At 41.2% G+C, this 27,526-nt stretch overlaps 1 protein-coding gene across 6 annotated transcripts in view; it reads left to right on the top strand.

Moving 5' to 3' along the window:
• Nucleotides 1-26,877, top strand: part of RAD18 (RAD18 E3 ubiquitin protein ligase) — a 62,342-nt gene extending 35,465 nt beyond the window's left edge. For 2 of the 6 annotated variants that reach the window (XM_082322808.1, XM_082322803.1), the window contains 2 exons: nt 12,300-12,362; nt 23,426-23,851. In XM_082322808.1, the coding sequence (XP_082178934.1) occupies nt 12,300-12,362; nt 23,426-23,603 (241 nt within the window). In that variant the 3' untranslated portion in view covers nt 23,604-23,851. Of the gene's footprint in view, nt 1-4,148; nt 4,294-12,299; nt 12,363-23,425; nt 23,852-26,426 lie in introns of those variants that run through there. The other 4 variants (XM_082322804.1, XM_082322805.1, XM_082322807.1 and 1 more) reach the window with 4 other exon arrangements.
• The last annotated feature ends 649 nt before the right edge of the window (nt 26,878-27,526 follow it).

The raw sequence follows: 27,526 nt of genomic DNA, 5'->3' as shown, positions 1-27,526 counted from the left end.
CAGAATTCACTTAATAGTTTTGTAATGACTTGATAAAGGGATGGTAGTGTAAATGTTCCTTTTGATACAGAAACAGTGAGTGGAATGTCTGTGGAACCAGGAGAACGTTTGGTGTTGCTCTTCCACTGCATCATCTTCCCTTCTGTTTGAGCTTTTATTTAGAGAGGTCCAAAAGTTGATATCGCCTTAATAGTTCTTTGAGTATCGCTGTAAGAAATAGAGCTTAAATGACCCGTTATTTGCAGTCAGTGGTAGAATGCCACTGAACCTTGAAGTCCTGACAGCCATTCACTTTTCTTTATTCACGCGTTTAGTTTTGCTTCCTGAAATTGCCTTATTTGGTTTCAGAAAATGAAGGATCAAGGAAGGCTTTATAAATAATGTAAGATTTTATGCTTTTGATAGTTCAATGATAATTTTATTGGAGACTCAGCTGTTATTGCTGATAAGATCTGTCTAGTTTTTGAAGGTAGTGTTTGTCTCTGTTTAAGATAGTTACTTCATAGATCATAATTTGCTATCTACTACTGCATCAATTGTCAAAGATGATGACAATGAATACGTAGATAAACATCCTTTTGCAATACTGGTTGCTGTGGCCCCAGTTTCTGGAGAAAAGGGGAACAAGTCATTGAAAACAAATACTGAATAACTGTTTTTTGATATGTGTCTAAAAGTAAGAAAGCTAATCTTGATAATAATCTCGTTATCTTTTTGATAACAGCAATGAGAGGAGAAGGCACGCTTTGCAAGTCTGCATTTACTAGGAAGAAAAAGGTTTCCTATGTTTAGAAGTGGGAGATAATCAGAGGAAGTAGCTGAAGGTCAACAGCTGAGCTAGGAGTAACATTTCTTAATTTCCCACCCATTATACCCATAGCGTGTGCCTCCTCCTCCTTGTTCTGCATATATTAAGAATAATGTAGTGCTTGGCTTCATCATAATTTATTAAAAGAACAATTTAGCTGTTGAAAAGTTTAACAGAAACAATTTTTTCTAAATTCATTTTGGTTCACAAAGAGTTTTTAAAAGTTAGCATGGGCATTAAAGATGTTGCCTTTCACAGAGGTAAATATTAAATGGTAAATTAAAGCCTAGGAAGACATAGGAAAGAGGACATCAACTTGGGGGATTAGAAGGCATCAGATATTAAATGTCTTTGTTTTATATGATCAGGTTTTGCTGGCTGTTTCCATTTCCTTGAACTAAATGGGAGCATATAGTAAATATTTGCCTGTAAACAGCAATATGCTGGCTGGGCAGATCTCTTATATGGAGGCAGAAGGGGTCTTTGTTGCTGTTTCAGACTATCATTACATTTTTGTTTGGCTTCAAACTTGCATTATACACCAGTAAAGACATTCCCCTCCCAGCGGCCTTTCCCCTCTTTAGTGTATGTGTCTTTCTGCCTGAATTGTTACTGTAAAATTCATAAATGTAGCATATCATTATATTTGCTGTTTAATGTGTAACAAACCTATTAAGACTACTGATGTACTAGCTTTATCTAAGTTTCTCAGGTTGTCATGCAAATGATGATGGTTTTTCCTTCCCTGTGATGCAGGTAACTGTTATCTCGGTAACTTCTTCACTTCTAAAATAGGGTCCAGTGCCCTGGACTCACAGAGGGATTTGCACGTTGTAATACCTGATGTTTGAGTATCTTATTTTCAGGTCTGTGGTCTTCAGAGCAGAATCCACAGGTCTCAGTAGGACACACTGAATCACAGAGGCTGGGCGACCCCCTGGAGATCACCCAGTCCAACCCTGCACAGAGCAGGGTCAGCTGGAGCAGGCTGCTCCAGACCTAGTCCCATCGGATTTTAATGTCTCCAGGCACGGAGACTCCATACCCTCTCTGGGCAATCTGCTGCAGTGTTTGACCACCCCCACAGTACAATGGCTTTTTCGTATGTTTTGAGGGAATTTCCTGAGTTTCAGTTTGTGCCCGTTGTCTCTTGTTCTGTCACTGGATACCACTGAGAATAGACTGTTGTCTTTGCTCCCTCCCGTCAGGTATTGCTAAACGTTGATAAGAACCCCTTGAGCATTCTCTTATGAAGGCTAAACAGTTCTGGCTCTCTTCAGCCTTTCCTCTTAAATCTTAGAAGAATTAAGAGTTAAGAAGAATTAAGGGCTTCAGAATTAGCTTTGCGTGAAGCAGCATGCTGAGCAGTGAGTTGTAAGGACTTACCAGTGGACACCACAGGTCAGAGTGTCTTTGAAGTCTGCCCTTGGCAGTGTGCAGGTGCCTGGCTTAGCAGTGTTGCCTTGTGATTCACAGCCAAAGCCCTCCTGATTTTAAGCACTGAAGCCCTTTTAGAGATGGACCAAGAACTAAGACCTAAACTGGAGGGGGAGGTGTACGCCCTAAAAGGCCCTTGTAGGCTTGCGCTGTTCTGGGTTGCGACAGTCTCTTCTTGAAGCTGCTCCACTCAGGATCTGTACTGAAAGATGAAATGGGCCAGGGAAAACGACTCTTCAGCGCTCACTTAGAAAGGAAGAAACTGGCACTGTGGCTTTGTTCCAGAGCCTGGTATTATGTGCCTGAAGCCTCAGCTTTCCAGTTTGCGGCCTGGGCCGTGGCTGCTCTGCCGCTGACGGGCAGTTCTGGGGAAGCGCGTGGCAGCAGGAACCTGACGTTTGGTTTGTGTAGCGGTGGCGGGCAGGATCCCAGGCAGAAGCTGTCCCCCAGGGCTAATGCAAGGCCAACTCTTGCGGACTTGTACGTGGTGTCGTGTTTGACAGGTGAGCAGATGATAAATGGAGCTGCTTCATCCTCACTCTGCCTGCTGTTGCGGTTGCCCTAGAGCTGTGACTGTTATTTTAGTTCCACAAAATAAATGCCTTCAGCTTGGCTCTTCATCCAGAATTTAAACCAGGTGTTCCTGTTCTTCCCTATTTTCCTTAATTTTTTTTTTAATTGCAAATTAACCTTTTGGCATTAAGGACCTTGGAAAATTTGGAATTTTAATCTTACAGAGTGAGTTCTTGGGAGGTAGAAAGGGCTTGTATTAGCTCATCCAAGGTATCATTAAATCTCTGTTTCGCTGCCAATTAGGTGGGTGAATGACGTTATGAATGATTTTCCCCATGGCCATTGACATCAAAGTTAAACTTTTATTCTTTATCTTTTTCTGTCTGTAGGCTTGTGTATATCAACTTAAAGTCTGGATGAAAGTGTGTCTAAGAGACTGTAAGAAAGTTTGCTAATGGATATTGGCATGTGGCAGTTACTAATGATCTGAATGTGCTTTCATGAACAAAGTCAGCAGATTTTGTTGGAAAGTGTGCATTTGTTTGCATTATGTCTTGCTTAAGGCAGATTTGTTTATTCCTTCTTTTTATGCATTCACTCTCTCCAAATGAAATATTTCCATAGACTTCTTGAATCAAACACAGAATGTCTCAGTTGTACAGACCAGTGGGTATGCATCACAGATATTTGGACCACCTTTTGAAAAAAACATGCTTAATAGCTCCCTCTGGTTTACTCTTAAATTCAGCTCCTGTGGAACAGGAACAGAACTACTAGAGTCTACATAGAATTGTTTTTTCAGAATCTCTCTGGGATTTTCTCTTCACTTTCCTGCTTTATGCATGTCCCTTGGTTTGTATTTGTGGTGTGTTTTTTATTTATTTTTCTTTTAAATATAGGGCAGTTTGCTTAACCTTAAAAGCTAGCTACTGCACTGGTCAAGAAGTTCAATAAAGTGGTGGGTTGTTTGGTTTGGTTTTGTGTTTTTGGGTTTTTTTGGTCCCCCCTCCCCGTTAGTTGAGTTTAATGCACAATGCTTGGCAGTTGGGCTGTGGAGTGTGCTGGAGGGCATTACACACTGTAGATTCTCATCCTTTACATCCAAACCCCTGTTTTTATACTCTGCTCAAAAAGAGGTGAGAACAGCAATAGTAATACAGCGAAAGCTTGGCTAAAGTGACACAATGCCTTGTGATGCATGGAAGCCCCTCTCGTTTGACCACAGTGTTCCCCGTACCTTTCTGAAGAACACTCTGGTGCATTTTTGTGTGTTTTCTGGGAAACAAACAAAGGTTACAGGGATCACCCCTCTCCAAATACTGATGTGAAGGAACCCTTATGAAAAAGAATTAAATGTGCTTTTTGTCTTTACTGTTTCTGTTCCTGATAGCTACGCTGAAAAAACAGCAGGTCTGATGTCCCACTGCAATACCCAGGTCTTTGGCCCTTTGAGACCTGTCAGGTTCTGCCATGTCTACAGACTAGCTTTGGACTACAGGTTTCTTGCCTCTCTCTTTCAGTTTGCCAGGAATCAGGTAGGTATAAAAGTGCCAGGTGTATGTTGAACTGTGGCTCATACTCCCAGTATGCTGCTTACACGTTTCTGGTAATTAAAATGGACCTGAATTATGGTAAGATTTTCAGAGATTGTAAAAAGTAGGTATAGTCATATAAACTGCGTGAAAGTAAGTGATGTATTTTGTCACTCTCTGGTTACCATGGGGTTAATGTTTTGTTAAGTGTAGTGAAATAAATATAGCACAAATCAAAAAAGAATGATTTAGATTTTGAGGGTTTAAGTAGCATTGTGCTATTGTACCAAGTCATGATTTTCTGAGGCTTGCATTTTATTTCTGATAATAAGAGGATATCCTTTGACAAGGGTAAACGTTTTTCACATTGAAATGTCAAAACTTGAAATATGTTTGGAAGGCCAAATCTGCATGCTGTGTTTTTATGAAGAGGGCACTTCTAAATGGAGGGCTGACATTATGATGGATTAAAAGAAAACTAGGATTTTGAGCAGCATATAGAATATAACAAAACAATCTTGGAGAGTTGAAATGTTTACTCTGTGAAAAGGTGCTGCAAGTAAATTCATGGCTCTTATGCTTTCTCCTTCCTAAGAACATATGCCTTTTGTCAATCTGATATCAATATTTGCTAAGGGAGCAGCTGGTCAATATTAGAAATTCATACATTGTACAAGAATCACTGATGTACTGATATTATTCAAAAGTTGATACTTTAATTGAGGAAAATAAAAAATTTTTATGTCTGCTGGAAAAAAAGTACAGGCCATGCATGGAGGTTATAGCATTGACCCAACCATGTTTGGTCTTTTCATAAATCGATGATCCCACTAAGAGAGCAAAATGTGCATAACAGATAAAAACCAAAACAAATGCTCCGGGGAGGCCTTGTAGCAGCCTTCCAGTACCTGAAGGGGGCCTACAAGAAAGCTGGAGAGGGACTTTTTACAAGGGCGTGTAGTGACAGGACAAGGGGTAATGGCTTTAAACTGAAAGGGTAGATTTAGATTGGATATAAGGAAGAAATTCTTCACTGTGAGGGTGGTGAGGCACTGGAACAGGTTGCTCAGAGAAGTTGTGGATGCCCCATCCTTGGAAGTGTTCAAGGCCAGGTTGGATGGGGCTTTGAGCAACCTGGTCTAGTGGAAGGTATCCCTGCCATCTGCTATAGGGGGTTGGAACCAGATGATCTTCAATGTCCCTTCCAACCCAACCCGTTCTATGATTCTATGAAATTAGATGATTATATATGGCATATATTCAGAAGGACATCAGTCCCTAGTCTAGAGCCATGGGGTTTGGACATCTTTGAGCCCTGAAAACAGAAGTGATAGTGCACCCGTGCTCTCTAGTGCTGTAGTCTGCATGATGTCCCAACTGTTGCCAGACTCCCAAGGAAAGTAGGTAAGATAGATCCAGCAGATCTTTTCCTTTTGTGAAGGCAGAATCTCAAAGGCATGCTCTTGAGCCACAGAGGAGGCCACTGAAAGCCAAGAAATCCTGGAAGGTGTCAAGAAAAACAGTGAAACAGTTGAACCTATGTAAGGTTTAGTATAGACGAGAGCCCTCCGTGGGGAGTCCTGGGGAAGGTCCAAGGCTGGCAAACCTGCTTTCCCCCAAAAACAGGAAGATGAAGCCATGCTCAGTGGTGCCAGGGGTGCGTGGTTTGAAGAGGGGGTGCTGGGAAACCAGGGAGGACTTTGTGGTGAACAGTTAATCTTGGATGTTACACAGGACTTACAGCCACTCCAGCAGCAAGCTTGTATTTATCACAGGCAGGTCAAAGTGGAAGCAGGTTTGCAAGGTGCAGGAAACTATTTTCCCTCACTTCTCTTGACTGGGCATTTGCCTTCAAAGGATATTGGTAAAATGAGACGGCCTGTAGCTCATTTCTCATGCCAGCACTGAGGAAAAAAATGCACAATGCACGTGCCAGAGTTAAGTACGTGATGCACAGCAAGATGGACTGATTAAAGGACACTGGCTGTTCACCATGAAGCCAAGAAGGAACTTAATCTGCCTTAAAATAAACAAATTCAAAGAAACATTTGCTCCTTTCATTTTTAGAACAAGACATGTTATTCACACTTATGTCAGCTTTTTTCATTGCTACTTTGAGGTGGTGTATTTATCTAAAAAAAAAAAAAAAAAAAAAAAGGCGCCTGGGTGGGGAGTCAAATCCAAATGATGGTCAAGAAAGGAATAGTTTATTCTTGGTTGATTATCTGTAAGGGCCCAGAAGAAGCTAATCCTGCAGAAAAGTGAGGCAGAGTTGAGGAACTGCCCGAGTCGCTGGAGCTGCACTTTTCTCAACCTGGAGACATGAATAAGTCCAGGAAATGAAACCTCTGCCCACCCTGTTACCTTGTCTGCCTGCCTCTTGCATCTTGAGCAGTTAAGTTTCAGAACTTTGATGCTTTTGCTATAGAAACTTACTCATCTGGAACTGATACGTAAAATCTTAGTGTAGAATAATGACCTTTATTAAAGAAAAGGACAGAAAACCTCTTGTGAGAAATTGTCTTGGATTTGGAGTCTGAATAAAATCTAAAGATGTATTTCGCTTTGTCTGGCCCCAGTATAGGTGGGTATCTATGCGGTATGGAAAAGGCAGAAAATACTGAAGAAATGAACAAAACTGTTCTGAATTCTGTGATCTCTTTGGGCCCCCTAGGCGAAAATTTGTAGAAACAACATACATAATGAGGTAGCTGTTTCTTTTTTATTTAATTCATTTTCTTCAGTTTAAGTGAATTCATTCAACGATAAGAAGAGCTTAGGAGTTTTCTTCAGGGCGGAAACAAAGAATTATTTTAAAATGTGAATTCAGTTGGTGGTCAAAATTTCTTTTGCTTAGATGAAAATGCTTTTTGATAATTGTTTTTCAACTGTCTGTCATTTTTAAGGAGTTGTTTTAATTTGCAAAGAATTTTTTTCCCCTGCATGTGGAAAGAAGGTATATAATTACTTCAACTCAAGATCAAGCAATTGCTCAGTCTTTGTAAAAGAAATTGATGTTTAAGAGAGACTAGATGCAGGGAACTATTTCTTTGAGTGACTGGCTTGGATCACTGGATTGTTTGAAGAAATTCTGAAACAGAGGGCTTTTTAGCTGCAGCTGGAAAGTTCACAACCCCGCAGCTTGGTTTTGTACAGTTCCGTACATAAATCCTCCGTCTCGATGCAATTACAGCGTAAGAGTTGATTTGGTTCAGAGCTGGTGGGCTCTGATTACTCTTGAGCTGATAGCCCGTTCACATCTACATGTATAGGCTAAGGTGGTAACTCACTCTAGTACATTTTGTGCTCAGTTTTAAAATAATGTGGTAGGCATAGACTGTGAATTACACATGCAAATTATGAACTTGCATTATTGTTCTGTGTGTTAGCCAAATTTTTTCACTTTTATTGTTTCGCTTGTGACAAACACAGTTAGTGATAAATGATAATAACGCTACATTTTTCAAGGCAAGGAAGTACATCATGTTCAGGCATCAAACCTGTTCTTTTTCTATTTTAGGGGACTAAAAGCACATGAATAGCCCTTTGTCATCCATCCCCCGCCCCTTATTTTTTCTAAATGTAATTGGAACATCGGGGTAGGATTTAGATGTATGATAATAACTCATTCCTTGGGCATTCAGTTTGTGTACCGAAAATGAGTTTTTGACAGACTTACAATTTTGAGAGTTTAAAAAAAAATGCTGGACTTCAAAACTTGCCCTATCCACCGTTGTTTTTACAGTGTGTTTTACCATGTTTTTCATTTGAACATTTCATACTAGATTTGGCGCTGAAATAAGATATTTAAACGGTTGCCTGAGCCCAGGCTATGGGAAGAGGCAAGCTTGGTAACGGAGGAGTGCAGTTAACGGTAACAGATCCAGCAGACAATTGCATGGCCAAGATGTAGCCCCATTTAGGTCATGCTTTGAGGAGCAATTGGGAAGATGCAGTGACGCTCTTCCTTCTGTTGACTGTGGCCCAGGGCATCTTGCCTCCACCCCAGCACTCGTGCATGGGGCTGGGGTTTGGGCTGTGCCTGCTCCTCATGCAGTCACAACTTTTAATTTCAGGTGACTTCATTTCCATATTAAAACTGCTCTGTTGGGTAATGTTTGTAATTGGACAGATTTATTCAGCAGTTCATGAAAGTTCCTGGGGAATCATTGAAGAGTTTCTAAAATGGCACGCAAAACTTCTAAATCCATTTTGTTTCATAATAATTTTCTCCATGTGGCACCAGTGCTTTGTGTATATTTCTGGTATCTTTTTCCTTTTTATCTTTATGACGAAATGTGCATGTGTTAAAGGTTTCTCTGATCTAATCTGGTGGTGTTTTTCTCCCATGACATCCTGTTGGTGGCTCTGTAGTTATGGCCACAGTAACATCTGATGAATCTCGCTTCAGAGGAGAGAACAGGCAACAGGAGGAGACAAAATGGTAATGGATGCAAAAAATCCTGCCACCTTATAAAAGTTGCATGCCATTTATTAGTTTATTTAAGAAAAGCTAAGAAAAAAAAAAAAAAAAAAAAGTTTGAATGTGATTCCCAGTCTCCCAGTGTGTCCTAGGAGCTGGCGTTTTCTAATGCTTTACACTGAAGGTGTGGAGATCTCTGAGGATGAATCCTAGCTCAGTTTAGGGCATGTTCAGATGGTGGAAGCAATGCTCTGTGTCCCTGCTGTGAGGGCAAGCTGGCTGGTGTCTCTGGGAGAGATCCAGGCTGATGAGAAGCACTGGGGTTAAGCCATGGGCGTGGAGAACCCGCAGCACGGGCTCTGCTGGCGCAGGGGTCTGGGAGCCACCGAGAGCGTGTGCGTGGCCAGGAGAGCCCAGGATGGCAGTGAAAAACCGTATGGCTGAGCAGGAGCAGCCCAGCAACGCGCTCTTCTGCTGGCTGCCTAAAAGAGATGTTGTACCCAGAGGGCTCTATGTGAACGATCGGGGAGTGCCCAAATCATTCCTAGTGTGCCCTGAGCCTTGTCAGCTGCCCGATGGCATTATTTGGGTTTAAATTCCTTCTCCTGTTTGAATTATTATCTTCTCTCTAATGATGCAATGTGTTGTGAATATTAAGTGTTTTGGTGAACTTCTGACTCCTGTTCTTGAAAATCTGTCAACCAGGTAATGACCTAAGATGTTAGACTTCTGTCCTGCACCTGAGATATGGAAGTTGTGTACAAAATGGTTCTTGCTTTTTAATTTGTAACTCTCCAATGGAGACAGTGCAAAGACAGTCTTGTGCCTCTCAGTAAGGAGTGCTGTTTGCCATATATTTGCACAAAGTGATCTTCATTCAGCAAAAATGATACTGAAACAGTAAAAGCGGGCAGCAGGCCGTGGTACCTGCACGAGGAGGCGTGCCGGGGCTCCCTGCGGCTGAAATGGGCAGCGAGCAGCTTTCAGCTTCCTTCGTCCCAGGGGCTGCAAACGTGGCTCTGCCTTCGTAAAGTGCCCAGTAAAACCACTACATGGGTCTTCTGTACAAAGACAGCCTCTCTAGTATGAGACATGTTGTTTGTTAAAAGGTTTATTTTTTTTTTGGCAGAAATACCATTTGTATACTTCAGAAATTGTCCATCTTATCAGGACTCTGTTTTGCCATGCTGGAGTCTGTCCTGTGAGAATGAGTATTTCTGGTCTGTTTTCCTTAATATGTGTTTTGAACAAACATATAATATGATACTGATATACACTGATATCTGTGTATAAAGTTATGACTTTGAGGATGTATTTTTACAATTCATGTCTGCTGTCTTTAACAAACAGGGATTTAATTTTGTTATAAAACCTTTAAAGTAAATCCAAGAGAACTGGTATCCAAGTGCTGTCCCATGGTTTACACTAAAATCTCCCAACTGTTTGTGTAACATAGTTTGCTATGTAATTTCTGCAATAACCTACAGACTGTTTGAGCTGCCAGGCAACTTTTTGAAAGACAGTTTCCAGAAAACAACATTTTCCAACTTGTTAGTTGATTTCTGCAACCCTGCAATTTGGCATATACTTGAGAACTTGGCAATAGTTTATATCACTGAGCCTGAACGTGCAATAAAAGTTATTTATCAATAATTGACCAGAGTATTGTGTTCACTTAATTCAGATTTTATTGAAATTTGACAAAATTTTCTCACTATTTAAAATACAGGCTGAAATAATCTGTGTAATTGTTTGGGTTTTTTTAACTTTGAGTATGTGAAGAGGTCTGGCTGACATCACTGAGCTCATACCTGTAGTTAACTAAATACGTGTGTGTGTATGTACGTGTGTGGATATATCTACGCACGCATGGATTCTTCCAGTGTTGATGCAATAGTGATAGCTGAATTCAATAACAACCTAATTTAAGTGACCTCTGTGACTACTGTAAAATACATACAAATGTAGCAAGCAAAATTCTGCTCCATCGTCGTTGAGGGCACAGCTGATAAGCAGCTGTGTCACGTTAGTGCCTCGAGGAGATCTGTTAGACAGGTTACTTTAGGAGCTGACATGAACCCCTAATTTCCACAGTGGGACCCGTTCTTTAGCTTTGCAGATGGGTGTTTAGCCCCTAGTCCAGTGAGCATTGTATAACTCTTCACTACTAGCAAAGCTTTAAAAATACATTTAAATTTCATATAGGCCTAAGTGTTTAAAAGAAACAAAATAACCATAAAGACTTTATGCATTTATGTGCTTGCTCTTACAAAAGCAGTCTGGGATGACATTTTGGGCTCTTATTACTGCAATGGCTTGAAGGCTTGCTGAGCGTGGACAGGAGTTGCTTGATTCCGTTGTTAGCCAGGTTGGTAGCTTATTGCCGTAAAACTCATCATGTAAAGTGGTTCTTATTTGTTTTATTTATTTATTTATTTTGAGTTACCATCTTAAATCCTTTACATTGAAGCTTCTCACCTGTCCAGCACTGGTACTGAGTTTGACCTGTTGTGTTCTGTATTTTCAGTATATAAGCACTGACTTAGAAAAGAAATATTGTCCCTGTCATCTTAGAATGTAAAATTATGTGTGAAGATGAAAAACTGAATAATCTCTTCAAGTAGGTTTTTAAAAAAAATTGTGAAGCATTGAGCTTGATTCAATCCTCATTCACCTCAATTTGCAGTATCCAAGGCACTGATATGCTTTTTTCCTTTGTCTAAGAAAAACATCCATTAAAGTTTTAAATTAATTCTTTTAATTAAGAAATAAATAGCTTTATGAAATACATCTTTCAATGGTCAGTTGTATTTTTTTCAGAATATGTGATCAAACCAAAGAGCAAAACCATTTTACTTTGGGGCAGATAGCAGCTGGAGATTGTTATGACCCTGTGTAGCGTATGCTTTTGTCTCTTTTCTAGATTGTGTCTTTTCCTCGGAAGGTAGGTTTGACAAGGAAAACTTGCTTCAAGCAGTTCAAAATGAGCCACCTCTGTTCGTGTGATGAGTTACTGTGGTGGCTGGCAAAGCACATTTCACTTGGCTTTTGTCTGGATGTGCTGACAGTCTTGGCAGTTGGGATTTTTGTCACTAACAATTTCAATGTTAAGGTATTTTTCTTTGATGTTGATTTTTTTTTTTTTTTTTTTTGTTATGGTTAAAATGTAAGCTTACACCTAAGCCTCAAGTTTTGAGGTTGAAAGCACCTTTACTCTTTGAAATGTTGTACTTTACCCACATAATTATCTTGCAAATCCTCTCCAGATAAATTTTCTGGTGCCTGTGAATATAAAGCTATTGTAGTTACCAACAGGCAGACATGAACAGAGAGAATTGTCTTGTATGTTAAATAATGAACATGAGACCCACTAACGACTCTGAAAATTCTGTGATGCAGAGCTGGAACTTTCTGGACTGTCCTGTTAGTTGAAATTACTTCTTGTTGGTTGAAATTACTTCTTGTTGCCAGTGCTGTGTGGAGGGGTCTGTCTCATCTACGGATTCTACTGCCTGTGACAAGTAGAGCCCTGCTTTGCTGTAGGTTTTGCTAAAATAATTTATATCTGTTTTATTTTCCCATTCAGCTCCAGTTCAGACATTCTGAGAGATCTGCAAGGGTCTGAGACATGTTCAGCATCCTCTAACAGGTAAGTAGAATATGCACGTGGAAAAGTCCTTGTGGCTGATTTAGGTCAGTAGTTTCCAGTTTGTGGAATCCTACGTGTTTTCTGCAGGAGAGGCAAATGTCTCTAAAAAGTCAGGTTCTTGGTGAATCTCCACAATTGTGGGAGATACAATTTGGTCAGTGTTTTTGGATCCTTGGAAAATAATACCTGGGTGCTCCAAGGATTTGCAGATGACTAGTTGAAAATCATTGTTCTAAGGTATATTTGAGTATGAGTATATATTTTAAAAAGGAAAAAGAAAAAAAATGGTGGGAACTGATTTTTATGGAAAATTAAGATTCTGATTTTCTGTTGTATTTAAAATTACGTCGTCGTCGGTTTCACATCTCTGTCAAGTTGAACACTCTGGAATTGCAGCATCTGTTTCAATTTACTTCTGTTGGAAGAGAGAAGAGCACTTTCTTGTTTTTAAAATCTTAACATCTTATTTCTTAAAACCAAAAATCTCACTCTATTATATAGTGATAATATTTAAAATTTGGGCCTAGCTGTGCAAAGTGTTGTACAAAGAAATACTAAGAAACCATCCAAGGATTCCTGAGGTAACCCAACGAAATACATGAAGATGGAGAGGAAATACAGAGATATATGGGGGCGTTGAAGGTGTGCAGTTATAGTGAAATTTGGAATAGTGTAGTGTTAGATCAGATGAAAAGCTTTGTAGTTATTGTAGAAATAAACAGGAATGAAGATGGTTGGAGTCTGCAAAAGTAGTACAGTTTACCCTTGCAGTTGAAATTGGCTTGATCTGGGATCTCTCTTCAAATATCACATCCATTGTGGTAGCTGGTCTTAGGGGCGTGATGAGAACCGTACTGCATTTAATTCTCTTAGTCTGCTTTTTAAAGAGTATTTATGACACAGTTTTGTCTATTATCCATTACATACATATGTGGCCAATAGATCGTGGCAGCTCTTAAAATTCATGATTAGTGACAGAAATAACATTTGAAACTCTCTTAAAATGTGTGTTTAGATAATCTAATGGATTTTAAGGAGCTTTAATGGAAGCACTGATAAGACCTTGATTACAGTGGCGTCAGAGGTCAATGAGGAGTGCACCACTGGAAAAACACAAAGTAATTATAAAGCCTTTAATGTAAAGGGAAGCATCACTTTGGGAAGGTGAGTGGTGTTTACTGGAAGAACACTCAGAAGCGCACTTTATTTTGTAGTACCTGCAAGTGACTCATTGAGACAGGCAGTAAAGTAAAAACTACTTGGTTGTACATATTGCAGATGCTAGTCTCTGGTCCCCGGGTGATGGTCTTCTGGTGCTGCTGCCGTGTATCAAAGAGTAAGCAGCCACAGCTATCTTTCGCAGATGTGTTTAGATCTGCTATGAGATTTATGCATGACCCTGATAAACAGGGATCATCTAAAGTCCTTGGTAACCACCTCATTACGTAATTACCAATTACCTGTGAAGTATTATATCTCAGCTGGCTGTTTCTTAGTGAATTGGATTGCTAGGAATTGGGCTTCTGAATGAAGGCTAATCTGTAAGGTTTTGTGGCTCTGAATTGTGATCAAAACAGGAAAGGTGGAACTGTGGGTACCGGAGCTGAATGGCTCACGAGCGAGGGAGCCAGCCAGCAGCCTGCAGCTCCCTACGTTGTCTTGATTAGATGCTTGAGGCGTGAAAATGCACAGCAAGAGGTGGAGAAAGTGGGTGTCTGTGCCTTTAAGTGCATCTTATTCTGTTTGGAGAGGAGTGAAAGACGTGAGTGAAGAAGCCAAGACAACTGAATCATAGAATCGTTTAGGTTGGAAAAGACCTTTAAGATCATCAAGTCCAACCGTTAACCTAGTGCTGCCAAGTCCACCACTAAACCATGTCCCTAAGCACCACATCTACACATCTTTTCAATACCTCCAGGGATGGGGACTCAACCACTTCCCTGGGCAGCCTGTTCCAGTGCCTGACTACCCTTTCAGTGAAGAAATTTTTCCTAATATCCAACCTAAACCTCCCCTGGCGAAACTTGAGGCCTTTTCCTCTTGTCCTGTCACTTGTTGCTTGGCAGAAGAGACCGACCCCCACCTCGCTCCAACCTCCTTTCAGGTAGTTGTGGAGAGTGATAAGGTCTCCCCTCAGCCTCCTTTTCTCCAGGCTAAACAACACCAGTTCCCTCAGCCGCTCCTCATAGGACTTGTGCTCCAGACCCTTCACCAGCTTCGTTGCCCTTCTTTGGAGATGCTCCAGCACCTCAATGTCGTTGTAGTGAGGGGCCCAAAAGTGAACACAGTACTCGAGGTGTGGCCTCACCAGTGCCGAGTACATGGGGATGATCACCTCCTTGGTCCTGCTGGCCACTGAGAGCTGCCCCTGCCAGCTGCATGAGAGCAGTTCTCATGTATGTGCATCTCTGTCCTTGGCAGTATGTACATGATGCTGCTGCTCCTACCACAGTTGCCTCTGACTTACTTGGTGGGAAACCAGGGTAGGGAGGGATGGTAGCTGGACAGAAGTGAGGAGATGAGGATGAGGACATAAGAAGTTAGAAGAAATTTCTTGATTTCCTCTTGGTTGCAGTTGGGAACTTACTGAATTTATGGAGCTTGGTAATGTCCATTCTTACCAGTTGCTGCAAATGCTTCTGAGCTCGTTCTTATCCTCGTAGTCTACTACACTTTGAGGGTACTTCTAGATTGCAGGACAGGTGCTTTTTGCCATGTTTCCTGTGGTCCTGGTTCCTTGCTCCTTGTGACTGTGCTAGCTCCTGCTAAGGAGGATCATGCTGCAGCTCCTTGCTAGGCTGTGAAGCTCCTTGCTACCCTGGCCAGGGCTGGCCGCACCTGGGACATGCTCCAGGAGTGAGCAGTGTGGCTCCTTCCATGGGGCTGGCAGACATTTGCCTGGCAGGGAATGGGTAGCATTGCTGTTCCTGGCTATCCAATAGAATATTTTTCATTTTTTTAATAAATGCTTTACCTTCATTGTACTTCTGTACCTGCCCTGAGTTAGGATATTAATTGTGTATATTTTTCTAAAATTGTAATTCAATCTGTGCTGTTTGTCTGGTTGACTCCCTGTTTGAATGGGAAAAATCCACCTGGTCAGGTCTCAAGTCATTTTGTTAAAATCAGTTTGGGACAAAATACCACATCAGTATTATAGAATTAATACACCTGCTTCATTTTTGGAGGAGATTAGATTTAGGAAGAACAATAGTCAGCTCTAACTGTAACAGAAACTACAGGTGCTTCCTTTGTCAGGACTGGAGTGTTTACCCGAGAGGGCTGGAAAGCCTGGGTGGAGAGGAGAAGGCTTTCAGGAGAAGGTCTGTTGGAGGAATTGACTCGTGCTTGTGCTTGCAGGTGGGGCTCAAGGACACATTTTTCTGGTTATGTGGAAGAATGGCATGTGGCATACACTGCCAGAAGCAGTTTGTTGGCTAGCCTTAGGAGAAGGAACTTGGCATGGAAAACTTGTCTGTCCTGCAGTGGTCCTCTGCATGGAGAGGCAGTTCAGGAGGCTGGCAGCAGAGCACCACGCGAATGTCTCTGTTCCCATGGCTGACATAGCAAACATCCCGCTTTATCCATGACAAACCTAAGAACGTCTGGTTGGAACTGCTTCCAGTTTTTCAAACGGTACCTGTTAAAATCACTTCACCTGATGAGAGTGAAGATGTAAGGGTGTCTGATGCTGGTTGGTGTGATGAGCTTGTGTACTTTTGCTTTTAAAGCCAGAGACCTTTACCAGGATGCAAACATTGGCCTAAAAATGTTCCCAATCAGTTCAGCTTTTGAGTATGTAAAGTGACTGCTCTGGCGTGGTGGTGGAGGATGGGGCTGGAAATCGTACCCTCTGGATGTTGCGGTGCTCCACGCCGTCAGGGCTCTGCTCATTTGTGCGAGGGCTCAGGAGCAGGCCAAGAGATAACGGCCATGGAGTGAATTGTTCTGCAACAGCGCCAGCATGAAGAATGGTAACAAGAGGTATATATTTTTAAAACAAACTTGCACTTAATGATAGAACTGCAATTAATTACCATGGGGAACTGTGTACTTCCTTGGTATTTTCTATAAGAATTCATTGCAGCCTCTTTTGTTGAGGGGAAAACTTAGGTTTTGATGATTCTGTGCTTGCTGTAGGAGGATATTTAACATACTTCTGATGATATTTTAATTGTGCGTGTAATGCCTGGAGTACGTGGCTTCTATTTATTACATCTCGCTTTAACTTTGTAGGTAGTAGCTAGTCTACCATACATGTTAAAAACACCCAGTTTAAAAGTATTTTTGAGAAATTTTGTAAAAGTGAATGGCAAGGCTAACAGTCTTTACCTTCACAGTCGTATTTTCTATTCAGTCATATTTTCTATATCTTTGGAGACTGCTATCTCCAAACTTGCAGATGGTGGACTATAGTTTCTTTATTAGCAGTCAGTGACTTGCAATTAATTTCGGTGATGGTACAATCAAATTAATGTCTATTCTTTTTTTGTACTCCCTGAACTCCATTCCAGAGATGCCAATTGGCAGAATTCTTTTCTGCAGTAGAGGAGATAATATGCTGTGGCTTAAGGGTCTGGCATTTGTGACTTCTTGCATGAGTTGGAAAAACATGTTCCTTAGTGGAAGAAGAAATAGGAATGTCAATAATGAAAACAGTACTAGAGTTTGTTAATGGAGTGTTTTTACCTAGCAGTAATGGATGTTAACAGTAGGTATGATATGTATCCATAGCAAAATCATTTGTTCCTTGGGTAATTTCCTTCACCCAGGAAACTTCTCAGTCATTTGGTGCATTTAAGCTGAGTGGTAGTAAAGTTTGGCCAGGTTGATAAGTGCAGAAGAATGTTAAGCAGATCTTTTTAACTTTTGTTAAAGTTGTTCTGTTCATTGCAGAAGTGTATCCTGCAGGATGCTGAGTGGCACGGTAGGTCCAACGAGGGCTTTGCTTTGGCAAACTTACCATGGGAAGGCACAGGCCAGCATACCAAAGAACAGACAGATGGTGTATTTCATAACCAGCCCAGATTTTTTTTAAAAGTTGAGTTATGCCTGAAAGATATGATCTCTCTCTATTTTTTTAAGAGTTAATAATCAGATATTTGCAAAACAAGAGAACCAAGTGATACAGAAGCTCCAGTTTTTGGCTTTGTGTTTTAATATACTTTTGAACATAAGGTAATTACCATTGTGCTGTGGAAAAACGTAGGCATCAAAGCTAGAAATGGGCAGAATATAAAACAATAAAGTTAGTCTTAAACTAAATGAGATTTCTGCTTCATTCTGTGTACTAAGTAATTTGTTCTTGCAAGTGTAGTTGTATTTTGCAAATTCTCGAAAACAAACAAACAAAAAAACCCCAAAAATAGTAGGGAAGGTGCAACTGCTGATTGATGCTCTTTGTAAAGTGACAGATTAGCAAAATGGGTAATTTGAATGTTGTTTATCTTTGCCATATGTTATGTTATAGTTTAGCCTTCCAGATGCTTAAACTATTGGCTTTGCGTTATGTTGCTGTCTTGCTCTGGAGTGTATTAAACGTTTGCCAGTGGGTGAGTATCAGAAGTAAGGTTTTTCCATGTAGAACAAAAACCTGTAGCTAATGGCCACCTTGAATTCCTGTGCTAGATATGCCTTTCCATTAGCTCTTTGAAGTTTCTTGCTGAAGCTTGAAAGGTGTCGTCCTGGTCTGTGTGTAGCCTAGGCTCAAGGGCACATTTGGTACTGATGAGAATACTTTTAAATAGTCCATATTCAGACTTCTATGTCTTTTAATACCTGGAAATCCCAAATGACATTATTTGATATTAGGGCATGAGGACTAAACATTTCAAAGCGTTACTGTGTGCTGCCCTACAGAATCTCCCCTTTGAGGTGAGTACGTACCCACCCTGTTGGTGACAGGTCTTGTTAGAAACTCACTGAGCCTCTCTGCAGAGCAAGACCAAGGAAAAGAGTCTTCGTTTAGATACAAGTGTGATCAGGGAGAATACGGTTTTTTATACTTTCTTAGTATTTTAGGTGCAAATCCTTATTATTGCTCTTACTTTTACATACTAAAAGACAAGCCAATATTGCTCCAGAGTATGATCCTTAAAAGCAGGATCATTTTGTTAACTGAAATGGAGAAAATTATTTGTCTTTATGTAAATGACTCATTTTTGTCAAATGTGATTTTAAGTCCTTCTAAAAAATATGTTCTATTTTATGCTTTTCCACAGTTTGGATTTGGGGTTTCTTGTGTCTCTGCAAGGGTGAAATTCAAGTTAAAGCTTCAGTGGAAGAAACATGAACAGACTGCTCTTTGCTCAGCAGTGAAAGCATGGCTCAATAATTTTAATTTACTTCATTCAGGGAGTTCCTGGGAGTGGGAAAGAAGATCACTGCATTTTAGCTCTGCTCCTTACTCCCCAGCGGGAGCAGTGAGCTGGCATCCTCTGCACCGTGTCCAGATGATGTGCGGATGCCAGGCAAGCGGTAGGGCACTTGCAGTGGGAAGGCTCAGCTCAGTATTCCCGCTGTAACCAGGATGGTCTCAGCGGTGCTGTGTCGGGGCGAAATGAGCAGGACTGGATCCTTTTACTGCCCATTTTGTGACCGTTTTCTTTTTAGCGTTTGCCAGTATTCCTAGCAGGAGAGTTACAGGTTTTGTATGATTTCAGACTGAAGGCCTCTGAAAGAGAATTAGACTGTGTAAAACAAGCTCAAAACTAGTGCTAACCCTTTATTTTCCTTGAGCAGATGAAAAAATGGCAAAAGTGAGATGGAATGGTTGGGTCTCAATCGAAATCTATGGCTTTGGTTTCCAAGAGCAGCCTTCTTGTCTGTTCAGGTGTTAAGCTGAAGTTGGCCTGACCGTAACAGGCTCTGTAGGTGTAGTTATGTCTTAGCAGACAGTGAGAGACTCTTGTGAACAGATGAAGTCCTAAGCTAAGTTAATGGTTGGACTTGATGATCTTAAAGGTCTTTTCCAACCTAAATGATTCTATGGTTCTATGATATTGTGCCTTTTTCAGGGGGAATGGTGATTTGTTGAGTTCACTTCATTCCTAAGGTGAGGTAGGGTGCTAGAAATGTCATTGCAACATATCTGTACCTGACTTGACCTGACATGGGGATAAACGACTGTGTAGCGTGTAGTCACGATCTTCTTGTCCCTGGACAACCAAACCTCGTTATTACAAAATGCACCATAGGATATGGGAAGGGATCTGACTTATCAAAGTACTACCATTTGCACGTTTCTGTAAGAGGTCAAGTACATTTGCTTTGCATTTTTAATATTGGTGGCACTATGCCATGCGACCAGTGGCTCAAAGTCTAAGAGTACAAAAATGTTTTTACCCTAATTAAAATGAACATAAACCAAAGTTGAACCTATTTTAATAGCCCTGAAGTAATCAGTCTTATGTCCTTGCTGCCCAAGGAGATGTGTGTGGAGAGGCCGTGGGGCTCCCAGAAGCTTCCTGACTCGCAGGGCGCTTTGCAGCGTGGCTCTGCGGCTGGTGCCTTCCCCTTACACCCGAGCATCCCGGTCGGGTTGGGGCGCCCGCTGTGTGGTATCAGAGTCTCCGCAGCAGGGACCGAGTACCACGGGGTGCCTTCCTCTGCTTGTAGATGCTCAGGCCTTCTGAAAGGCATAACAATGCTGTGCAGAGTTTGGAAGACCTCTGAACACTGCCTTAATTCTTAAAAAGAAAGCTCTCAGATATGGAAAGCATATCAAAGATCAGAACACATTCATTATTGTCATAATTCAGTGTGTCTTTTCGGCCATGCAGGGGAGAAATGTTTTTTTTCCATAGGCTTTTAAAATATTCCACTGTAAGACAGTTTGGAGTTAAATGCTCCTTTGCTCTTCTGTAGTTAGTTACTGAAATAGTTGACTTCCTTTTTCTTTGGGTGAAGAACATACCTAACTCAATCAAAATCACCTTTAACTCTTAACTTTCTGGAGACTATTTAAGCAGCAGTCCCTTTACATTAGCAAGATACTGTGTATTAACCAGGTTCACTTTAGGAAGACACTTGATCTGTGACAGTTCACTGACTGCTTTCAGAAGAATGCATTTACTTCAGCCCTGTCTGGCTCCACAAACTAAGTCCTTTAGCCATTTCAAGCAAGTCTTTTTTTCTGTGGTCTCTACCTCCCATTCCTTGAGTTGAATAGGTATACCCAAATCATTTTTCCCCATGAACCGCAATTTTCATTAGTCTGTGCTGTTGGCAACTTAATTTTTATTGGCAGATAAGTGGTTTTAAATTCAGAGTAAAGTTTTAATCCTTCAAATATAAATTAAGTTCCTGATCCTGAGCAAGCATCTTTGTGCAGGGAAGTGTTAATAGGTGAGGCATAAAAATTTGAATGACATGCGACCTGCTTCTGGAAACAGCTATATGTATCTGAATAGCTCTGTTGACTTTGGTGTGTTGCTGACATATAGGATTATACAAATGCCTAAGACTTTGCAGTTTCATGGCTTGATGAGCATTTAGTATTACACTGACATGGACCCTGCATTCAGAAATTGCCTTATTAAACAAAACCCCCAGGCAACAATTGTTTGTTTAACCCATTTTTGTGTCTTGCAGATGACAGTATCGGTCTGCTTACTGATGTTTTGGGGAGAAATGCAAATCTCTGAATCATATTTTTGTGACTGTGATTGCATATTTTGTAATCAAAAGAGGGTTTTTTAGGTTTCGTTTTTTCTCTTGTTCCCTTTACAGTTCAGGAGAATGAGTCAAGTCACAGGGTTCAAAAAATTGCTGCTCCCTAGGAAGGGCCCTCTGCTCCAGATGAAGCAGTGGAGGCGGCTGCCTGCCAAAGAAGGGAGCTGTGGCAACGAAATGAGTACGTCTGCGGTGGGCAACCATCATTCTCCGCTTCTAAAGAAAGCTAGAGAAAACTAACTGGAGATTGATTTTAGAAGACAAAGAATTAATTTTCTATGTCATTTTAGGGCCTATATTATGCTTTCTAGAATAGTTGGGATTGGCAATACTACTTGTTTTTTCCCGGACTTTCAGGATATGTGCGTTCTTGTCAAAAGGTGTTAGCTGACATCTGGCATGGTTAAGTTCAGGTCAAGACAAACCCACAGAGGTGTCAGATGAATAAGAAAATATTTTTCTCTCTAAAGTTTTGCAGGTGCAGTCACTTGTATTCCTTGTAACTATAGTAAAAATACTATCAGATGGAGTTTGGGAACTCGAATGGGCTTTGCTAAATTACTAGGCTGCCCGTCATTTGTCTGGTGTCTTCATAAATCCTGTGCGTGCGATGGTGGGAAAGGGGCTGCTGGGTCTTTATTTCATGGGTTGATGTAGATGGCCAGAGGTGAGGAGTCCACAGTCTCCTAGTGTTAATTTGCTTAACCATTGCCATCATTAAAAGGGTGGTTATTTCTTTGCTGGAAAGTGAGTGACACGTACAAGCCTGGTAAGGAGAGAAGTGGAAGTTTTACACTTTGGAAGACTATTAGCATTTCTCCTTGATCTCCTCTTTTCCGGAGGAAACAAAACCAGTTCCTGTAACCTTCCCTTACAAGTCATGTTCCCTATACCTCTAATCCCTCCAGTTGTTTTTCTTTTCTAGCCGCCTTTGGAGGAGAAGGGAATGATGGGGGGAAAAAACAATGTGCCATGTACACACTGTTCTGGTGTTCCAGCTGAGGCCTTGCTATAGCTGACCCTCCTGGGGGGCATTCTATGAAAAACAAATGTTTTGGTCTGGTTTGTGCCCCTCTGTGTCCCATCGCCCCCGCCCACCTGCTATATTTCCCCTTTTCAGCCTTTTGAATATCTTGCATCCTCCACAAGTTCGCCATAATACAGTGGAGCCTCATTAACCAGCATCTTTTTGGACATTATTACCTTTCTCTCTAGTGAAATGTCACACCTCTTCTGTGGAGCGATCCCTGTGCAGGCATGTGTTTTCTCAGATACGTTACTGGTTGGTTTTTATGCAAAGACTATATTGGCATTTGAGGCACAAGCTGGTTTTAGACTCCTCTGAAGTCACCAGTGCTGGTACTGGGCGCAGATTCTGTCTCTTTGGCCAACTTCAAATGTTACTTACCAAGAATTAGTTATTTGTTTATTTCTGCAGGGCTCGATAACTGTGATAACTGTAACGAAATACGTAACAGCAGTGGCACTGAGCTGTCCCGATGGTATCTGGCTAGAGTGGTGCGACACTGGGCTATTTGAGCAGGTCGTGGGGTGGTGCAGCTGTGTTGCTGTTTGTACCTCGCAGCCTTCTCGGGCTCCAGTATTACACAAGCATCTTATTTAAGCGCTCTCTAAACTTACATAAGCAGCTATAAATCATGAGCAGTCCCAGTTAAGACAAAGGGCATAGTATTTGCAGGGTGGGTCTTTAGATTGATTTTAATCAGTTATTTCTTGGAATAGATTTCTGTGACCAATATCTTCTCTGGCTTAGTGGTAGTTACAAAGCTTTAGACTACTAAAAGTTGTAATTGACTTCTGCGTTTTTTCGGTTTCCTTTTTTTTTTTTTTTTAATTTTTTATTTGCATGGAAAATAATTTATTAATTCCTCATTTAATTCAATGTTAATTTTTTTCTAATGTTTGCATCCTATCTTAAATTCAGCAAAACAAAAGTAGAAAATGTGAGATACTTCATTATAAAACAAAATCTGGATATAATAAAGGGACAGTAGAAGGTGATATCTGTAAGGCCATCTATAAAGTGGATTAAATACTTGTAAATAGAGGCAGGATTGTAAAAGTATTTATGGAAGTAAAAATAAAAATCAGTTGTCCTCAAGCACTTTAAACTGAAATAAATATAATTTTTTCAGCGGGATATTTGGTATGAGAGGAAAGTTGCTACAGAGAGTTTACTTTGCCATTATAAGCTACAAGGACATTTGGAAATACTTTGAGATAATATTCTCTGGATTTAAATAGGTGATCAAGCTTAGGTTTTTATTTACTGGAAGAAGGAGAATACTGATCTAAGACAGAGAACGGTGCTGTGCCAAAGCAAACGTAAAACAGTACAGACGAATGCAACTTTGATTTTCATTCTGCAGCTTCAGAACGTGCCATACAAACCCATCAGCGTTTAGGATACTTGCCTGCGAGTGCCTGGGCTGTCGTCCGCCTCTGCCGCACGCACCAGCGCCGTCGTTGCCTGGCGGCCCTGCCAGTGCTCCCTGTGGCCTGTCTCCTTCCTCGTTACACACGGCAGTGAAGAGATCATATTACTGACTGCTTATCATGACATAGCTGTCGGAGTTCTGCAGACCATCATTTAGTATGCTTTTCTGTGGCATAATGGAGTCCTTGTGAAGGCGGTATTGCACGGTGCCATGGGAGGCAGCACAGCAGGGTTAGAGTCATCGTGGAACCTGTGCTCTGGAGCACACACAGCCTCCCTGTGAAGAAAATGCAAAACAATACCAAGAGGCTTGAAGGGTAGTAGTGAATAGCAGATTAGATGAGCCCCTAAACATTCTTTCTCTATATTAATTATATAATCATATTTGAAATAATTTACTGAATCTCAAGAATTACTATTAATTAATAATTAAATTAATAATTAATTAATAGTTTTCTGTCAACCTATAGAGAAGATATTTCAAGCTAGACCTCAACAATTCATTAGTAAGTAAGCAATGCAATTCTTCCCAAACAGTGCCAGTATGCCAATTCTACCTGACAAGAAGATCTCAAATGAATAAATGAAAATTGATAAGAAACCCCCTTTTTTCACAGCCTTGTCTGTGTATGTAGTTTCTGCTCTTTATAGCCAAATAATGTCTCTGGGCAAGTGCAGCAATTAATTTTAGGCAAGGAAACATTAAGTGTTTAATATATTTTTAGCTTTACTTAATGCAGTTAGTTTTTGGAGAAAAACCCTTACATTGTTTTGTCAGGCTGGTCTCACCGTCGGTAAGTGCTTTGCAGACCATCGGGAGTTAATTTTATTCACCGATTCATTCACCAGCTGTGGCTGCTGGGAGCGATACCTCCGGCAGTGTGGGGCCAGGGAGGTAGTCGTCTTTGTGGGAAACGCCGTGTCAAGGCCACGGCCATTCGGTACCCAGTGGGTGCAGCTGAAAGGCTCCAGCTGGCTTGGAGAACTGTAAGGCTGCTCTGTGCCCATGGGCTAGCAAAGCGCCCTAGGATGGGAAAAGCAAAGGTGATTAAGGTGATTAATAGGCGACACACTGCATCGGACAGGGTGTCCATCCAGCGCAGGATTCTTCATCCATCAGTGGCCAAAGCCATGTGCTCTGGAGAAGGGTTAGTGTATCACTTCCACGTCTTATCCTGTCCCTAAAGAGCGTGCTGCTCCAGTGTCGTTCATCAGGGGCTCATAACGACCTAACCACCAAGGTTAATTATCCTTTGCGCTGTCATACGACTGCAGAATTGGAAGGAGATAGGCAAGTTCTCCGTGGCCTAGAATGGAAGATATGGGCCATGTACAAGAGTTGGGTACGATGGATACAAAGAGCAAGAGCTCCCTTGGGTTTAGTTGAAAATAGCTACTTTAAGAGCTTAATTCAAAGGAAAAAAGTAATTTGTATCATGCCACTCTTAAAACCTGTGTGCATCCATTTGTGAATACTTTCATTAGTTAGCCTGTGTGTTTTAGCTAGGCATGGGACTGCCTTTGGCAGTGAATTACTGTACTGAGAGATTTCACAAAACTCAGCCTTAGCATTTGCATTGAATTTAAATAATGCAAAATTGTGAACTGTAGCAGAGAAAAAGGTGACGTATAGAAAGAGGTTTTGTTATTGTCTAATTTCACTTAACTTTTAAAACCTTAGCTGCTTCTAGGTTAAAATGAGTGATCCTCTCCACTGAGTGAATGCAGGGGATGGAAATCAGGGAGCGAAGGGTACAGCTGGGAGGGAAAGGCCTTCGTATTCGGTCTTCATGCATTATAGAAATCACACTTGTAAGGTTTGTAGCGTTGAGGATTGGGGAGAGTTGGATAGGGTTATGCATATGCATCGTCTCTTCCTTCTGCGCTCTGCAGGTATGTGTATTTAATCACGCTGCTGTCTCCAGAGGTACAGACCAAATCTGATTGTGCTGGGATTCGTGCTCATCTTCCTGGATGTGATTAACGGTCTCACAGATGCAGGAGCTCTGCTGCCGTTGTGGTGCTGAACTGAGCTCTGAAATACGAGTTGTTCCTGTTAATATCTTTTAGTATGTATCTTGCGGCAGTCAACAGGGACATGGACTTCGGCATTTGAGAGTTTTCCATTGTTATTTTCAGTTGTGAATTCCCAGTTTAAGCCAAAATGAATAGTCCCTGCAGGATGGATTCATCCTAGCAAATAGTAAAAAAAAAGTGCATTTATAAAGAATGTTTTATTAGCAATAGCTATTGATGGATCACCGATATCTTTCATGTCAACACTGTGGAATTTTAAGCTCTGAGGCTGAATGATGGAAATTAGCTGTTTAATTTAAATATGGCTAGTTTAACTTCTTTTTTTCCTTTAAAATTAACGCTATGGCTAAAAAGAAAACACTTCTTTGAGTTTCCAGTGGAAAATTCTTTGTCCATAAATGAGAAGAGCATCTGGCAAAGAGCCTGTTTAAAGATGGGAGTCCCACACACTTTCCTTCTTGGGTAACTGTGACCAAAACCACTCGTCCTTTTCCTCAGTGGCTGTGCTGCTGAGGATGACTCCTTCAAGTCGACCTTTTCTGGTATAACATAATCATGGCTTCGTCAGCGCCAGGGGCTCTTCTCCTTTACGGACAAGGGATTTGAAGGGTTGCTGCTGCTCCTTCCTGTTCCAAACTGGTCCCTGGTGATGGGAGGAGAGGCACCGTGACTCCCCTGTCCCCGCGTGCTCAGGGTGAGTGGGATGGTCGGTGGGTGCTGTCATCTTCTTCGAACAAGAAGAGAGAGCAGTGTTTCTCTCCATGATCACCAGTAACACATACGTGTATGTGCCTGCATACCGCTCACGGTGCTTTAATACAGCCTTCAGTATTTGCCGTGTTTAGAGCATCTTCAAAACCATGTTTTCCTTTTTTTTTTTTTTTTTTTTTCCCCAGCAGCAGTTCTCTGGATCTGAGAGTTAGCAAAAGAAAGTCACGTCGGCCCCAAATCCCAGAAAACGATCAACTGCTTCCCAAGAGTAAGCGGAAGAAGAGCTAGCGCTGCAGTGATGTGAAGCTTAAACCCATGCGGAAGGCTTAATGCTGAGAAATACTTCCTAGTTTTTTCCAGTTTTCAGTGTATCTGGGTACTTAATAAAATGCTGAATTTTCGCATAACTGTCATTCAAACTGCCTTAAAATAACCAGATTGCTGTGCTGACGCTTTTTGTTTACAGCACTGTGGGCCATCTAACTCTGAGATAGGGCATTAACTACCGGAGCCCGGCTGGAGCCCTGAGCCGGCTCTTGTGCCGCGCAGCAGCGTCACCGCTGAAGGCCGTGGGTCTGTGCATTGCCGCTGTTCCTGCTCGCATCCCGCAGAAGCTTGTTCTGCGCTCTTGGAAGCCGTCGTGGGACAGCGGTTTGCTTGGGTCGGGCAGATGCTGATGCTCCAGTTACCTGGCTCAGCTGGGGGGCGGCGAGGGATGGGGCGGACTGCTGTTCTACAGGAATATGCTTTTTTTTTTTTTTTTTTTTTTTTTAATTTTTACTATGTCCATGTAAACTTACTCATTAGTATGTGTCATTATTTCAGTTTAAAGTCATTACATTTGAAAGAAATTGGAAGGTTGTTGGACGTTAAGTATTCTAGCTTTAAAACAAATATTAGCATGAAAAGGTCTTATCTTCCTTAGAAGAGGATGGAGTTTTGTAATGAAATAAATCAATGCAATAAAATTAAAGTAAGCCTGAACAACAGAGTAGGTTTTTAAAAATACAACTTGTAAGCAAAATACGTACCATGCAAAATACTCAAAGATGTTCTTACTGAGTCCTGGAGCTTTGGTCATAGCCTTTCATCGGGAACTCTGCAAAGAAGGCATAAAATCTTTTTTTAAGATTGAGGGTTGTGTGTCTTTTGACTTTAGACTATAGCTGTAATTGGGACGGGACACTTTGCTTTCAAAAATATTCCTCCTCAAACCATGGTAGCAGGCAGTATTTTTGTTTATAACAGGCTAAACCTATGGTGAATATAAACTGTAGTAAATCCA

Source organism: Platalea leucorodia (genome assembly GCF_965183815.1).
Source record: "Platalea leucorodia genome assembly, chromosome: 9".
NCBI classification, from domain to species: Eukaryota; Metazoa; Chordata; class Aves; order Pelecaniformes; family Threskiornithidae; genus Platalea; species Platalea leucorodia.
This window is presented reverse-complemented; position numbering and strand designations above follow the sequence as displayed.